We start from the raw sequence: 16,726 nt of genomic DNA, 5'->3' as shown, positions 1-16,726 counted from the left end.
TATGTACATTAATATTAATTTAATTTCATCATTTTAAAATTGCTTTGATAAATAGAAGCTGTCCTTTCCTATTCAGGATTTTCTGAGTATAAAAGTGTAAAACTGTTTTAAAAATTTAGATTAGTTGAAGAAAATAAAATTTAAAATATCTAATTAAATAATAATATATTTTACAGTCAGAATCATATTATTAATAGTTCAGTAACCTGAATCATGCATTTTAATGTGAATTTCAGCAAGTTTGGAATTCCTTTGAAATGATATTGCCATGCAGCTTGAAAAGCACATAGAGTTTCAGGATTGGCAGCTATGGTCATAGCACTGACATACCCATGCTTGTTCTAATGATCGTGTTCTGTATTTTTTAGTATATCTGAGAGTTTCTGAACTGTATAATATAGATTTTCTGAAATAGCTTCCTTTGATAGATCCTTGTTTACAATGGATTGTCTTCCAAAGTGGGTATCACCTTTGAGGCTGAAAACTGCATGCTTAAACTTCTTAAAGTACCTTGAAATTGTGTGGTCAAAAACAGTTTTTAGCACTTTTATTTACAAGCAGTCTAACACCTTTTTTTTTTTTTTTTTCTAAAATAAAAGAAACTGGTATAATAAAATGAACGTTGGTGTTCCCTAGTCTCAGTGCTGCACTAAAACAAAAATTATGCCTCAGGGCATGCTAGAATTTTGCAACATGATTCGAGATCGCATTTACACATTGACTTCAATAAAGGTTACCCCATAGCAGCCATAACAAAATAATTAGAAGAAAAGCACTTTGTTTGAAAATCCACAAAATGTTTTGGTTGACCCAATATTTCAAAATTATCAGACTTCATAAAATTCCATGTAAAGGAATATTTAAATGATTGCTGAATATTTTCAGAATTTTCGCATTTAAAATTTAGTTTTCTACAGAGTGCTATGGATAAAATTTCATTTGAAATATTATTTGCATGCAGTTATAAAAGTTATATTAAGTAAATTAAAAAAATTTGATTATATATATATCGTATTTCCTTGCATATTGCAACTCTTTTTTTTTTTTACTAATATTTTATCATCCAAAAATCAAGAAGGAAAAATGATGCAAATACTTCATTTCTGAAAGACACGGTTACATTAAGAAGAACACAACAAATGAAAAGTAATCATGGATAAACTACAGGCAAATGTCACATTGTTTCTTTAAAAGAAATCTACATTCCAATAAGAATACTTTTTAATATAAGCATTACAGTATTTAATAAGATATCTTGTTTCTACTTTTGTGTAGCTTGAATCTCACCTATTCTTATTGTTGTCTGTACTACTCCTTATGCCTCAAATCATCCATAAATAACTGGAGAAAATGAATATGCAGCTAACTCTACAAACTGTAGAGTGAATGTCAGTTCGCGTTTGTTTCTCTGTGATGTGTGTTGGTTCTTGTGTTGGGCATATTGCGAAAGCTTGTTCTAATTCTAAATGAAGTGAAATACTTCAACAATCTACAAAAATAATCATTTTATTTACAAAGCAACCTGGATTGCATCGAAGGTTCACTGCTAACTAACTACGTCGCAAACTATAAAACTAACATTCCTTTTCAGAAGCGAAGCGCCCTCTAACAGCGATACATAAATCATTTGGGGGATTTTTCCACAGGGCATAATAAAGTTCATCTGCTAAAGGTTCAGCATGATCTTTGAGGGTAATTTGAGAGCATTTTTCCCTTAAGAAGACAAAAACAATAACTACAGAGATGAATTGTAATTTTTAAAATTAGAGAAGCTTGTTTTCTGAAGACGGTGAGAAAAGGGGAAATTATGCAGATTTTGTACAATTTTCAAAACCTGGTACTAAAAACCTAAGGGGGGGAATATGGTATTAACACGTCAAACTCCCATGTCAGTCGCTGGTGGTTGATACTGTATTTTCTATTCAGAGTGTGTAAATCCATTAGTAACTGCTAGTATACTTTTTCTTAGACTGCATCAACTACTGTTGACTGATTGTATATAATAAAATATTTTTCTGTCAAGTTTTACATAAATCTCCAACCGCTATTGTAAGCTAACAAAAAGGAAGACAGAACAGATTTGGAGCTTAGTGTGTTAATACGCAAAAAAAAAAAAAAAAAAAAAAAAAAAATTATCTAGATTAGGCTACACAAACTTTTAAGAATAGCTTGATTGTCAAATATAAGCAGGGTAATTAGAATTGTGGAGCTGAATTTTCTGTAACAAAAGCAAAATCAGCTACTTAGTCAGATTTTTTTTTTTTTTTTTTTTCCCTTCAGTGGAGTTCCTTTTTTCTAATTAAGTTTCAAATGTATGCTAATCCTTTTTTGTAATTTCATATTTTGTGTTCTGAATTCTTCTGCATTATTTTCTGAAATCTTCTGTCATTTATTTTCGCAAGCTTAGCAGCTATGTTCTAGAAATGATGGGACTGTATTCTGGGATAGGTGCATACACTTTCTGTTGTTTAAATGCAAAATATTTTATTTCTTATTCTTAAGCAAAGAAAGTTAGGTTAACTGCAAGTGTAAAAATGTAAATATGCTTATGGATTATTATTTAATTTTCTAATAAAAATGAGTATTTTATTTAACCTAGTAACTATGTCAAAACGAAAAACTTCACAAGGGTTCCCCCAGCTTAAAGATATTGCAGTCTTTAATGTTCAAGGCATTGCTATGCAAATTGAATTAATTAATTAATCAATAGAAGTTGCAGAATATGAAATAAAATCACATGCACAGTTATTCAAAATCCCTTCACTTGCTTAAAAGTGATTGCATGCTTATTTCAAAACCCTGATCCTTCAGAGTGTTGTTGACATCTTTATGGTGGTTTTTTTTTTTTTTTTTTTTTTTGCTGAAGTTGAGAATAGTTTGTTGAAAAATTTTAGAACTGTTTTTTGGTAATGTTAGAGGGCTCATTACCAAATTACTCAGTATTTTATGATTCTTATTCTCCCCTTTTTTTAATTAGACAACTAAAAATCTGTTAGTTACTTGCATGCATGTTAAGTCTATGAACTTCATGAATTTGTAGACATTTGTTATCAGGTGCATGATAACATTCATACTAGAGTAAAATGATTCTAAGAGTCACTCATAATTCCAAATGATTTTGATCTTCCATAGAAGTTGTCAGCTCTAAAAAAAGTGATGTTGAGTGCCAGTATTTATATTCTTAGAAGTAAGATAGGACTGGTTTTTTTCATAGATGGTGGGGACAAAAAACAGACAAAAGAACTGATGAAATATAGGTTGTTCAGCTTACAGGTACTTGCATGTTAGGTGCAACCACCTTGGTGCAGTTTAGTGATTTTTTTTATGGCTTCCGGATTGAAACTTGCAATGGACATGTTTACCTAAAGAATTATGTGCGTGGTTGTCGGAGTTTCTCGATTTCTACTACGAGCTATTTCATTATATGCTTACGGTCAACTGTTCACTTTATGATTTTTTGCTACTGAAGATATAAAAAGTTAAAAATAGTTTTGATATCATTGGTCAAAATAGATATTTAAAATTTTTCTGATATTTTTGTTACAGATATATGTACCTCATGTCTTTAAGAAAAAAAAAAAACTAAATTGTTGTTGATAAAAATAATCTAAAACAGTTTATATATTACCACACTGTGATTAATTTAAAATGTAATTTTCAGTCTAAATGGCCTAAGTTTTCTTTAATAAACCCTGCATATTCTCATCCCAACTTGCCATCTGTATTATTAATTTTGCAAACTATAAAAGTCATTTTTGACTTGCTAACATGTAGTTTGAAAGGAAGTTACAGCTATTAAATTAGAAAGTAGGAGTTTTATTGAAGTACAACTGAGTTTTTAAAGATAAACTTGCCATTTTTAATGTTGTAAAATTCCATTTGATTAGGGATAAATGAATGAAAACTTAAAAATATCCCTATTGACAGACAAATAAATGATTTTTGCAGTACATGTGTGGAAGTCCTAGCAAACCAAGATGATAACAAAAAACATTTATGCATTAAAATAGGAACTTTTTCAAATTTTAAGTACTTTTAGTTAAGATATAAAGTATCTTAGTAGATTATTAAATGGTTTAATGCTGCTTAAATGAGAATTAATGTATGTATTAATTTTGCCCAAAAATTTATAAATTTTAAAATTAAGTAAATAAAAATAAATGGGTTGTGCCTGTGAGTAGTTCTGTAATTTGATATTTCTTTATATTTCTGGGAATATCTTCACAACTTAAATTTTTTTCACAGTTATGTCCGCTTTCCTACAGCATAGAGTATTATTGATGTACAGTATGTGCTGCTTGTTCTGGTCATGTTTGTTCGTCATTATTTTGATAATGTTAAATAATGAGAAAAATATGCTTTAAAATATAAAATTTTTTTAATATTCTATAAACATATAAATTCTCAATTTCCCAACATTTTAATTAGAAAAAAATCGTCTATAGTAGATTTTCTGCAGTTGTTATGCATAGTTCATTTATAAAATATTTGTATTCATAGTGTTTCTGAAAATTATTTGACTGAAACTGTATCCGTAATTTCAACATTCTTAAGAAATGCACTTATTTCAGGATTATTGTCAGAAAGCTATTGGCAAATGTCGTATATCTTCGATACTACAATTTTTTCATCATTATCCACCCAAGTACTAAAATCCTCGTTGCTAGTTGGAGATGTTACTTTTCCATCATCTTCCTGTACTTTTTCATATACTAAAACATTGCATCATGAAGAGACTTCTTTATTGTCGCTTCTGAGATGTATTTTTAAAGCATGTTCAGCAAATGCAACTCATCAAAAAGGTTAATATCCCTTGCTAATTAATTTGCATTTATATCCATGATATAAAGGGCTCTAACTCTCATCTCTGTGCAGCAATATTCAGATATCACTTTATTGTATTCAGTAATGAACTGATTAATTCTTTTGACATTCATAAAACTTGGAAAACTGGTTCCTTTGCATCTGGATTACTAAAATCAAAGTCAGGCTATTTGGTACTTAATGATTTCTAAACTCTGTTTTGACCATTGTATTTTCAATGTTTTTGTATACAAAAGGGCAAAACTTTGCCTGTTTAACAACAATAACCAAATGATAAAATTAATCACAATTACATTAAGTGGCACCTACTGTTGTTTGGAGAGCATCATAAGTTTCAAAACATTTCAGAAAATAGCACTTTCAGTTTCATTAATTAGTAATTTGTCTTATGTAGGTTTCCCAAACTATAGCTAGAGGTGGGCCTCGTTCACAAATAGCTATACCAGCCCAAGGTATGATAGAATTTCGAGATGCTCTAACTGATTTATTAGAAGAATTTGGAACTGATGATGGGGGTAAGTCTTAAATGTGATGTTTAATACTTACATTAAATATGTAACTGCTTTTTACCATTTCAGTTTGAAATGTGGCTATTTTTTCCCTGTATTGTATGTGTACAAAGTGAAAAAGAAATTAAAGACTAGCTTTTAGTTTTTAAAAAAATAATTAGAAAATATGTTTTTTTGCTTTTTAAATGATTTTCTGAGTGTTTTCAACCAAAGAAGAAGATAGACTTATAAAGAATGTTTTCTAATTTGTTCTGTCTTTGATTTTTCAAGGGTGCAGTTGTTAAGATGAATCTCTTTTAAATTTCATTATTTTTCTTTTCTATCCTAAAAATAGTAAAGATTTCTAAGCTGTGTGATTTCAGAGTTGATCCTTGTTGTATGATCTTTATTAATTGCTAATGAGGCATGTGCTTGCATTACAGCACTACTAGTAAAATTAAACGTCCTTATTTATATAATAATAAATTTGCAAACCAAACCTTTTGATAAACCAAAGGAAATAAAACAGAATTGTAATTGATGTAGTATCTGTATTGTGATTTTCTCACTCTTCGTCTTTGTGCTGTTAACGAGTCTGTCTTTTTACCAGTGCTGTCAATGTGCAAAATCTATATGCACTTTACTTCGAATAATGCCTAAAATAAAATGCATGTTAAATGGCCGTAGCAACATTTAATGGTAAAATATTTCCAACGTCATTGTTATTTATGACATGCTTGAAAAATATGATACGAACTTTGCTATTATTCCACACATGGTTGGGAAGAAAAATATTGTATTGATACTTCTTCAGCATGTATCACATATTTTGAAACCAAAAGTTGCTGTTTACTGCACCAAAAAAAGGGGGGAGACAGTTCTACTGGGCCGGTTGACAAAATCCAACATTCGTTTGGCTCAAAAAGCAGGACTTAGGATATGTATTAGATTTTTATATATAGCATTGTTCTAATATAGGTATTTTGACACAAAATCAGGCTTTTTCTGAAATAACATACCAATTTTTTTCCATATTTTGATTCTATGACTTAAATTACGCCAAACTACCAAGTTTTGTAAAAAACCGCACATGTAGTTTTTAAAAAATTAGCTCTTAAAATGTTAGCTCCGAGCTTGGTTTATATTTATTAATCTATCTTTTTATTAAACTTATTTGATTCTTACTTTCACATTTCGAAATTCAAATTCATTCCTAATAAAATTCACCCATTTTTTATTATTTATTTTTAAAACCTGTAATTTTAATTTTTTTTTTTTTTTTTTTTTTTTTTAATTTATAAAATTTTTACCATCATCTTAAAGTAGACGTATTTCTAAGCGTACCTGCAAAAAAATAGTTTTTTATTCAAAATTTCCGAAGATGTACGTTAATTTATATATTGCCGCGTTTTGAAATTTGGCATATTCGTTGAAAGCGATCAAACATCAAATGTGGTGTAGACTGTTTACTAAAATTATTTGAAAGGAGGAACGATGTGACTTTTTTAACTAATAAAGTTAATATAACAAAGAATTGAAAAATTAGATATTATGTGTTGTAGAAGGGAAAAATTCTAGTGAAATAAAAACAAAAAAAGAAATTCTTTGAAAGTTGTGCAGTGATGTTTAAACAGAGCTTAACAAATTGTTATGACACACACACAAAAAAAAAAAAAAGAATTTAAGGTAATTAGTGAGTTCTTAAGAAATTTTTAAATTGTGTTAAAAAGACTCGGAACAGGCATTATTTAGAGCAGTGGTCTTAAACTGGCAGTTCTTACTTGGCCCTCAGGTATGTTTCCTGTAAATTTAGAATTATTATGGTAAGAATTTGAAGGAACTTTTTAGTTGTTAAAGATTTTGAGTTCAATTTCATATTATTTTTATTACCTTAAAAACAAATGTAACACTGCAGCAAATCTACAATCATCGGAGCTAATTAATTTATAGGGCCCCAGGAAAACTACAAATGGAGATTTATACTGTGATATAAATCTTATTCAGAGATTTGAAGATACCGAACTTGGTTAATCATCCCCACCCCCTTTTATCTATCAAAAAATAAATGCCCTCCAATATGAATTTTTGCAGTAAAAATAACTGTACATATACATTTATATGTGAACAGGTTTTTTTTTCCCGTGCAGTTGCAATTAGTACGTCTAAAAAAAGAACAAGATTGGCTGAGGAGCATCTACAATTCATGATAAAAGTAATTTTTCTTCAGGGTCTCAAATTTTATCAAAATCAAAACACCGTACAAACAAATATATGTAGTTTTTCTACATGCATCAAATAAAAATTTAATAAGTAAAAAAAGAAAAGAAAAAAAAAATATTTTTCAAGTTTTGCCCCACTTGGGAACTTAACATAACTTGTTTATTTTAAATAATTTATGTAGTGGTTAATTCAGTATATTAGAATAATTTGAAATGAAAGTCAGTCAGAAAATTTAATTTTTAGCTATCACTACCTTTCAATTACAAAGGATAACCAATTTCTTTTAAATATAAAGCTTTAGGTTTCGGATAATAAATAAATTTGAATTTTTTCTTTTGTGTTGTTATTACTATTTATGTATGTTAATGAAATTTAAACTTAATTTTAACAAACATAATTTTTAAACATATTGGAAAAATAAAATTTTAAAACATTCAGCTCGCCAACTGCTTTCAAACTATGCATTGACCCACATGCACTTTGAGACCACTGACTTAGAACATTTTTTTGTCATCGTGATAGTGTGAAGACTAAAGTTATATGATGATAGTTAGATCATGAAGCCAAAATATGTTTAAAAATATTATTTAATTTTCGGGGAAGGGAATATCTAATACCCTCATACCTTGTTGAAGAATTCGTGTTCTAAATTTCATAGCTATGAGCCTTTGCCGTCTCTATACTTCCTAAAACGTGCAAAATATTCTTATTATAGATAATATTAATTTGTATATGTTTACTGTTTTAGTAATTATCATCCTTTTTACTTTCTTGTGTGAGGTAAAGGAAGTATTGTAATTGTGAAAAAGTTCGCACTCTCGAACTTATTTGAACCATGTTTTTGCAAGTCATCTATATGTACAGACAGAATAAAAGACTCTTTTCCCAAAATGCATTCAGAATATATTTTTCCTAATGTTTGTACATACGTATCTCACATAACTCAAAAGCAAGTAACATCAGAACTTTGAAATTTTGTATATGGCAGTGCTGTAGCATGCATTTGTGCGCCTCCCTCTTTCGTTGCAGTTGGCTGCACCATAAGTATATAAATATATATGTTCTTATATGAAACCCGCTCTGTTACCCAGCTGTTACTGGCTCTAACTTTACTTAATTAAAGGTATCTAAGAGTCTCAGAGAAATGGAATGTTTTATTGCATATAGTATAGTGTCGGTGTGATATGAGGTCCATCGGCCAAACTAAAAGTGCATTAAAGTTTTGTATCAAAGAACACAATCTTATGTCCAAAAAGCCAAAATTAACAAATCTTTGATAGCTAATCATTATTGAAAATTTAATCATAATTTTGACTTTGGGTCTGCTTTCGAAAATATGCTTCAGGTGGTGAATTGGATTTTCTTAAAGCTTTTCACATTCACAGATTATTTTAGTTAGCGACTCTGAAGTCCAATTCAGTCTTTCCTTGCTTTTAAAATTCTATTAACTTAATTTGTCAATTTCTTTAATATTTTTGTCGATAGATGGTGCTACCTTCTTGCTCGCTTTACTGTGGAGTATAAATACGACTATTACACCCACTTCTTTCCAGTCTTGCAGCTTTCTTTGCTCCTGACAAAGAGGGACCTGTACCTGTTTGCCCTTGAAATCGATTGAGATCTTGCACATAAATCTGTGCTAAACTCAAGATTGTTGTGATACTAATTTTATAGAATTTTAGATTTGTGCACCAAAAAAACTTGTCTCCCTGCCTTCTGGCCGAATTACTTGTTTTGGTGTAGGTGGGTTTTTTTTTTTTTTTTTTTTTTTTTTTTTTTTTTTTTTTTAACTGTATTTGGTGTTTTATGTTTTTCTGTACTTTTAATGAAAGTGTTTTGAGTTTATATGTATTTTTGCCTTGCTAGGAAGGGAAATAAGTTTAAATGAAATACAGCAAAAAGTGTGTATAATTTAATAAGGCTGTGTAAGGAAGTCGTGTGGTATCCATATCAATCCCTCCCCATATTCATATTGTACTTTCAGTTAGGTTTTTTTTTTTTTTTTACACTACTGTAAGCAGCTTTTATTTATTTATTTTTATTACTGTAGTTCTGTAAAGTTCTTTGTCAATACTAATGTAATAGAAATATCTAATTCTTAATTTTCATGGTCTTCCCACTAGAGTTCAAGGGAGAATTGCCTGAGGGCCAACATATGAGAGTAGAAAATAAAAACTTTTATTTTGATATTGGTCAAAACAGCAGGGGAATTTACATGCGTATATCAGAGGTAAGATAACTCTTTGTGATAATTGTGAATATCTAGAATATCTTAAGCTAACTTTGTAATGTTGTAATCTAGCTTTAATTAATATTTTAATCTACTTATGAAATGGTGATTTCTTTATGTAGAGTATCAAATTTAAAATTTGTTTAATAAATTGCATGAGCTTATTTTTGTATAGCTTTCATTGTTAATATATAGTTCTTAAATATACATTTTAAACACATCATTAAAAGTGTGTAATTTCATCAGTAGCTGATTTTATAACAGGGTTCATATGGTCCTTAAGAGTCCTTTGGTTTTTTGGGAACCGATTTTTGGTCCTTAAAAGTCCTTAATTTTAATCATCTGAAATTTCTGTCTGTTTTTACAACTGCCGTTTTGAGTATGAATTAGCATTTTGGAGGAATATTTTTAGCGATTCACTGACAAATATGGTTATCTTTTGAATGGGTTCATGAGTTGTAATTTGTTCTTAATTATAAAGGTTGGATACTCGAATTTCTGGACAAGAAGTGAAACATAAGCGTTTTGATATTATTTCAATGAAGAGCTCTTAAACAACTTTTCACATTTGGGGATGTTAGTTCTTTTATTAACCTTTTCTCGATGGCGCACCTTTGTTTAAGATGCTCGTGCGGGACAGAAGGGAATCGAAGGCAGTCACCATACAGGACGGAGGTTTTGCATCGCTAAGCCTAATTTTATAAAAAAAAATCAGAAAATAAAAAGTTTCTCTTCTAGCATCGTAATTTTTGATATCATTTTAGATTATTACTTAAGCTCTTATATATGTTAAAATTAGCACTTAATAACGTTTTTTTCTTTATTTTACATGAAAATATACTTAAAAAATTGCTTATCTTGTAAAATAAGTTTCGGAAGCGCTATTCAAATTATGCCAAAGTTTTAATTGATAAAATCCATCAATAAAGTTTTAAATTAATAAAACAGCACAATAAGACTATTTACAGTAAGAAGTAACAAAATTTAAAATGAAAACTGAGTGTGGTAAATCTCGAAGCACGGAGAAGTATCACTTCTAACTCTTAGAAAAAGTATCACTTTCTAACTCTTTAGAAAATGAATCATCACCCTCATGTGCGTTAATAAATGGATCATTGACCATACGAGGGTATTCTTCCTCTAAAAAATGGCGTCTTCCTGCCATAATAGACTGGAGGTGAGGCTTTCCGAAATAAAAAGAGAAGAAACGGAAATATATCTGAAGCAATGCAAAACGTAACAATACTCCGCACAGTAACCTTAAAAGACCGTGCATAGTAAAGGAAAAAATAGGGGGAAAAAAGGAATTGGATATAAATCAGACATGCGAATGTTTTCATTAGCACGCAGTGATTTAAAGAGTTCACCTCTGTTTACGCTTCCCCCCCCCCCACCCTCGCAAGAGCTGATGAGTAAAATACCAAATTCAAGCAGAATATATCTAACTCAAGGTCAGGAACACTGTGTTCATTTCAAAAGTAATAGACATAGGATGCCATCTAGTGGCCTTCACAAAAACGTTCCAGCTTAAAATCCGTGTACGCATCACCCGTCTCTAAATGCGACCTCTAGTGATGCGTGGATGGGATGTCCGGCTGTAAGAGACGTTCTTAGGCAATGCGTATATGGGACGCCCGTCCCGAAAGGGTTAAACAGTTCTAAATTTGGAAACTTATCAACATTTTGGCGATTTTAAGATCAGTTTCTATAAAAAAAATTTAATTCAGAAATCTGGGAATTTTTCGCCCCCCCCCTTTTTTTTTTTTTTTACATTGAAAATCATTGTACAATATTTTGAATCTGAAAAATAAATAAGGTAATAAATGCTATAAAGCACAGTTTACGAAACAGTTCTTAGCAAAAGCAAAATAGCTATGCAATTAATTAAAAGTTTCTCTTTCTTCTCTCTCTTCCCCCCCCTCGTGGTAAGCTTTTTTTCCCATATAATTGTCTCAGAATTCACAGAATATGCATCAGTTTTCTCCATAAAATTAATTTTGCACTTTTCTGATCTCTTTAAAAGAAAATAATTCTAGCTTTTACTGTTACAGAAATGGTAGGGGTAATTTTTCTTTAGGATTTTAATAGAAAAGAAACCAGAAGATTCCAGAAAAATGCGACAAAATGAAAATTGTCTTCATAGTATTAAACATAATAGACGTATCTTACAGAAAGTTTGTGATGAATTTCATACTTTTTGGAGAATTTTTAGAAGAGAAATGAAAATATGATATTTGAATGTTTTGCTTCTGACACTTGAAGTCTTTTTCTTAACATGTGTATCTTCTCTTTATTTTCCTTATTTTTCACTAGATACAAGCATGGAAAATATCAAAAATTCTTCTAATCACATGGACAGGCATTTACAGAAAAGAATTTTTCTGTTTATGAAAAAATTGAAAACTGGCAATTTAAAAGATTCATCTTATATGTCTCAATGCATCATACATAGGGCTGGCACTAGGCATTTACCTACTCTTTGGGTCCTTAACCCTTTGCGACACGCATATTTAAAATATATTTTAATCTTTAAAAAAATGCCTTAGAATAAGTCATATGGACTTACTTAAGTGTCTTTAAGGCTTGGAAAAAATTCTGCGCTTTTATTTTTTACGGGGGAAGGTGGGATACCGTTTGTCCCACCATGCAACTAGCACATGTCTTATAGCATATTGGTGTATAGCAGGAAAAAAAAATCATACGTGGAATGAATAAACAAAATAAAGCGTGCATTCTAAAACATTCATAACACACTAAAATGCATTTTGTACATATTGCATATATGCATGACTTGTAAAATTTTGCATATGCACATTTTGCATATATATATATTTAATATTTTTAAATTTTAGGAACAAAAGAAAATATTTTCTTGAATATTATTTTAAGATTAAAATTTGATACACGTACATATGATACTAAATAAAATATTGAAATTGGCACTTGATTCAAAAACATTTATATATGATTAAAATTGAAAAAAAGTCATTTTTCATGAAACTTTGAAAAACATGTTTCATTCTTTTGTAAGCATAGAGGCACTTCACATGTTTCACACATCCAAAATGTTCGTCGTTCTTCTTTCGATGTGCTGCAATATGCACATCTTCTCCTGCTCGTTCTCTTTGGTGTGTGACTTATATTTTTTAGTCTCTTTTCTGGTTGTATGAACGGGTTTTTAGTTTTTATTTGAACTGGGGATTTCAGTTTTCTTTTCTGCTCTTTCTTGCCTGACCTTCTATAACTGAGAGAAGAAAATCTTTCATCATGATTGGGTTCGCGAACAAACTTAAATAGAATAAATGCGTTTACTATACTCTCCTCTAAAATGTTAAAAAAAAAAAAAAAAAAAATCATGTGCCACTATTTCTTGCTTTTGCGGTCTATTTCATATAGTCCTTTCAGTTGATCAATCAGTCGACATATCCCATGTTCTTATTGTATGAAATAGTGCTGTTTGGGCATAGTACTTTTTTTTGTCTTTTCTATTAATTTCTTTCATTTCAGTTGCCTTTTCCAAGCAAGACAGGATAGAAACAGATCTTTTATCCTTCCATTTTATGCAATAAATTGAATCATCACTAACTGAAAAGTCTATATATTCTCTTGACATAAATTTGTGAGTAGATACTTCCGATTCATATTCACAGTGACACATGCATAGATGGCAGTCACATGCATAGATGGGTCTGTGTCTTTAAAAAGCGAAACAAATTATAGCTACTTCCCTTTCTTCCTCAGCAATAACTTCAACCTCAGTTATTCTCTTCTGGATTTCAATTTCATCTGAATCAGAACTGACATCTGAAGCATTTGAGTCGCAATCAGATGGCAATTCAGCAAAAAGATCCAAAGCTTCCTGAGTTGTTAATTTTTTTCTAGACATTTTAGCACATCAGAGCATACAACGGATGTAAAAGCGCGCGCAATCACGAAAAAAGTAGATGCAAAAAAGAAAAGAAAAAATAATCGTGAGTGCTGCCATCTATTGAGCGGAAATTCAAGTGTGTGGTGGGACAAATTTTAACCCACTTATTTCAACTGCAAAATTAATGTTATAAAATATTGAATCCAATTAAGATTTTTGAAAATAAAATATCTTTGAATATTAAAAAGAATCATACATATCCTAAATTGCATACCAAAAGTTTTAAAATATTGAAAAATGTGAGATACATGGATATCACTCTTGTGATCCTATTTTGAATATTTTTTGCTTATAAACTGAAGCCCTGATATAGTAGTGACATCTACTGAGAAAAATAATAACTAAAATAGATTATTTTTAAAAGATTAGAAAATTTCTAACGGAAATTGCTAACTGAGAAAATAAATATTAATTAGGTGGGACATATATTGACCCACCATGCCGCAAAGGGTTAATTCTGCTGCCTAGTGTCTTCCTAAATTCTAAAAGTTTTGCCACTACTAGATTTTGTTGCTCGGTGTGTCACTAAATTCAAAAAATTCTGCCACAAAATTTCACCCCTTACCATACCATATATCATTTTGTATTTATTCTAAATGTTCATAGTACTAAAGAAATAACATTAGCAGCTTTTTCTATATGTAGTTTTTTGAATTGTAAGACAGAGTGTGTTTTTGGCTTCCGTTTGTGTGCTGTATTAATTACTATCAGCTCTGATAATTTGTAATTATTTGTCTTTGTGTTATCATTGCCGACATTTAAATTTATTACAACAATAGAGTTATAGAGTCAGCATAGATTCAAATTAAATTGTGTAGTCTTTGACTATTAATCACATTTTTAGTTTGAATTTGACTGTCCCTGTTTAATTACATCACCGTGTGCTGTAGTTCATAGTGTTAGCTTAAGAATGTCCCTTTATGTTCTAACTTCTTTTTAAATAAAAGGATTATTTAAAACTCTTGACTGTTGCAGCTGCAAAATATAAATGTTTTGTAGTTTTTAATGTGTAATTTTTTATAATATCGTTTAAGAATTAATGTCATAAATTATAATAATAGTATTTTAAACTGTGAAATGTTATTAGATTGTTATTTTTATAAAGCTTTTTTGACAAATATTTTTCAAATATAAAAAAAGTTTAATGTAAATATGTAATAGCTAAGGGTATCTAACTACCTAATGTAGTTATTTGGAGTTAACAGCTCACCCTTAAAAGTTATCTTTGCATATTGAAATGAGTTATTGCCCTTCATTAATATTTACTGTGATCACAAGATACAGCATAGAAATTGGAAAATTAATGTAAAACATTCTTTGCATCTAGTGAGACTTAATATGAAACAACTTATAACTTCTCGTTCTTTAGTGGCTTATTGGAACCTTAAAGTATTTAACTGGGTTACAACCCTAGAAATTCTATATGAAGCTACGACACAAACTGCATCAGACAGACACAGCAAAACTAGCTTTCAAAACTTGCCAACTGTGCCTACATCATGCTTTCAGGTTTGCTTAGATCAGCAAGGTCTTTCTCTAGGCAAAGAGCAATTGTGGCAACAGTCAGTCTTCTGTTACGAATCATGCTGGTTATGATTTTACTTCTCATTTTAACCTATGCTATTTACTAATTCTGTCCAGCTATTACAAGTGTAAAATATTTAAAATTTGCTTTTATTCTCAAATTTGTGTTGTAATTATGTTTATCAAATTATGTTTAATAATAATGCATCCTATTTAGATCTGTTTTCTCCTTAGGATGGTATTACAAACGTGAAGTTCAGATTTAGATAATATTTTAATTGAATTTATTCAGCTCCCATTTTGCTGATAGGTCCTTAATTTTTTCTTTTTCTTCATTAATGGTCCTTGAAAGTACTTAATTTCCATGTGGAGAAATGCATACGAACCCCAAAGGTGTTTGTGCTCCGGGGAAACCCTGGAATTCTGGGCATTTTGAACTTCAATACCCGGAAATTCCGGGGATCATCGTTCAAAAGGAAGTAGGAATAATAATGAATTATTTATTTTGATCTGGGTAATTTTTTTGCTTTGAAAGCAGAAAACGCAAGGTCAGTGTGTGTGGTGAAAACTTTTCCTTTCTTTCTCCAAAGGCAGTGATAATGCGTGAAAAGGGGGGAAAAACTTCTTTTTTGTTCTTTCCTTATTGCAAGGTATGACTCATTCCCCCAGTTCTCCGACATTCTCTTCTGGATTCTTTTCGGCAAGTAGGCGCGGCAGAAAAAAAAGGGAGAGACTTTGTTCGACCAGATGTGCGATCACGTGACTCTGGGTTCAAAGGTCTTATCTCTCCTGGCATGGCGCCAATAAGTAGAGAAGGGGGATTTTTCGCCATATTAGCTATTTTTCATTGATCGCTTCTCAACTCTTTTTTTCTCCGCTGTGTAAAATTTTCGTTTCGTTTGTTGAAATATTTTTTTATTTATGTACGCAAGAGAATTTCACTATGAAATTTCTCGATATAAATAGTGATATTATACAATTAGAAGAAGGTGTCCGGAATGCATTTAGGTGGAATTGGATTGAACGGAGAGATGGTAATGGGGATACCATCGGCACATGGTGCAAGAAAATGAATGTTGCTGGACAAGCATATTGTGTTTTTTGTAACTTACTGCTGAAGTATGGTGGGGAAGGATTCAAGGCTTTCACGAATCATTCTAAAACTGTGACGCACATAAAATATTCAAAGTGCATTAGACATTCAATGACTTTAAGTAATTATGCTAATTCAAAAAATACTGATGACTTACTGGAGACTGATGCTCGGCCATTGGATATAGTGACAAGAAAAGCATGCCAAGAGTTATTAATAACTTCGTTTATCGCCGAGAATTCTCTTTCTTTCAATGTAGCTCCCAATTTAATTGAACTCTGCAAACAGTTGAGCCGCAATCAGATGGCACTAAACTCGTTGGAAATGTCCAGGACTACTGCATGTTATAAGATGAAATATGGGCTCGCAAAAACTATTAAGGAAAATATCATTAAAACTTTAAAGGAGACTCCATTTTC

At 30.5% G+C, this 16,726-nt stretch overlaps 1 protein-coding gene across 1 annotated transcript in view; it reads left to right on the top strand.

Moving 5' to 3' along the window:
• The window catches only part of Pur-alpha (Purine-rich binding protein-alpha), a 98,006-nt gene that overhangs the window by 71,856 nt on the left and 9,424 nt on the right, over positions 1-16,726 (top strand). The window contains exons 6-7 of the mRNA XM_035365150.2: positions 5,219-5,339; positions 9,656-9,762. Of these exons, the coding sequence (XP_035221041.1) occupies positions 5,219-5,339; positions 9,656-9,762 (228 nt within the window). The remainder of the gene's footprint in view (positions 1-5,218; positions 5,340-9,655; positions 9,763-16,726) is intronic.

The sequence above is a fragment of the Stegodyphus dumicola genome, chromosome 5 (genome assembly GCF_044657685.1).
Source record: "Stegodyphus dumicola isolate Sdum_Otavi_A_Nest chromosome 5, ASM4465768v1".
NCBI lineage: Eukaryota > Metazoa > Arthropoda > Arachnida > Araneae > Eresidae > Stegodyphus > Stegodyphus dumicola.
The sequence above is the reverse complement of the archived record's forward strand: the minus strand, read 5'-3'. Positions and strand labels throughout refer to the sequence as shown.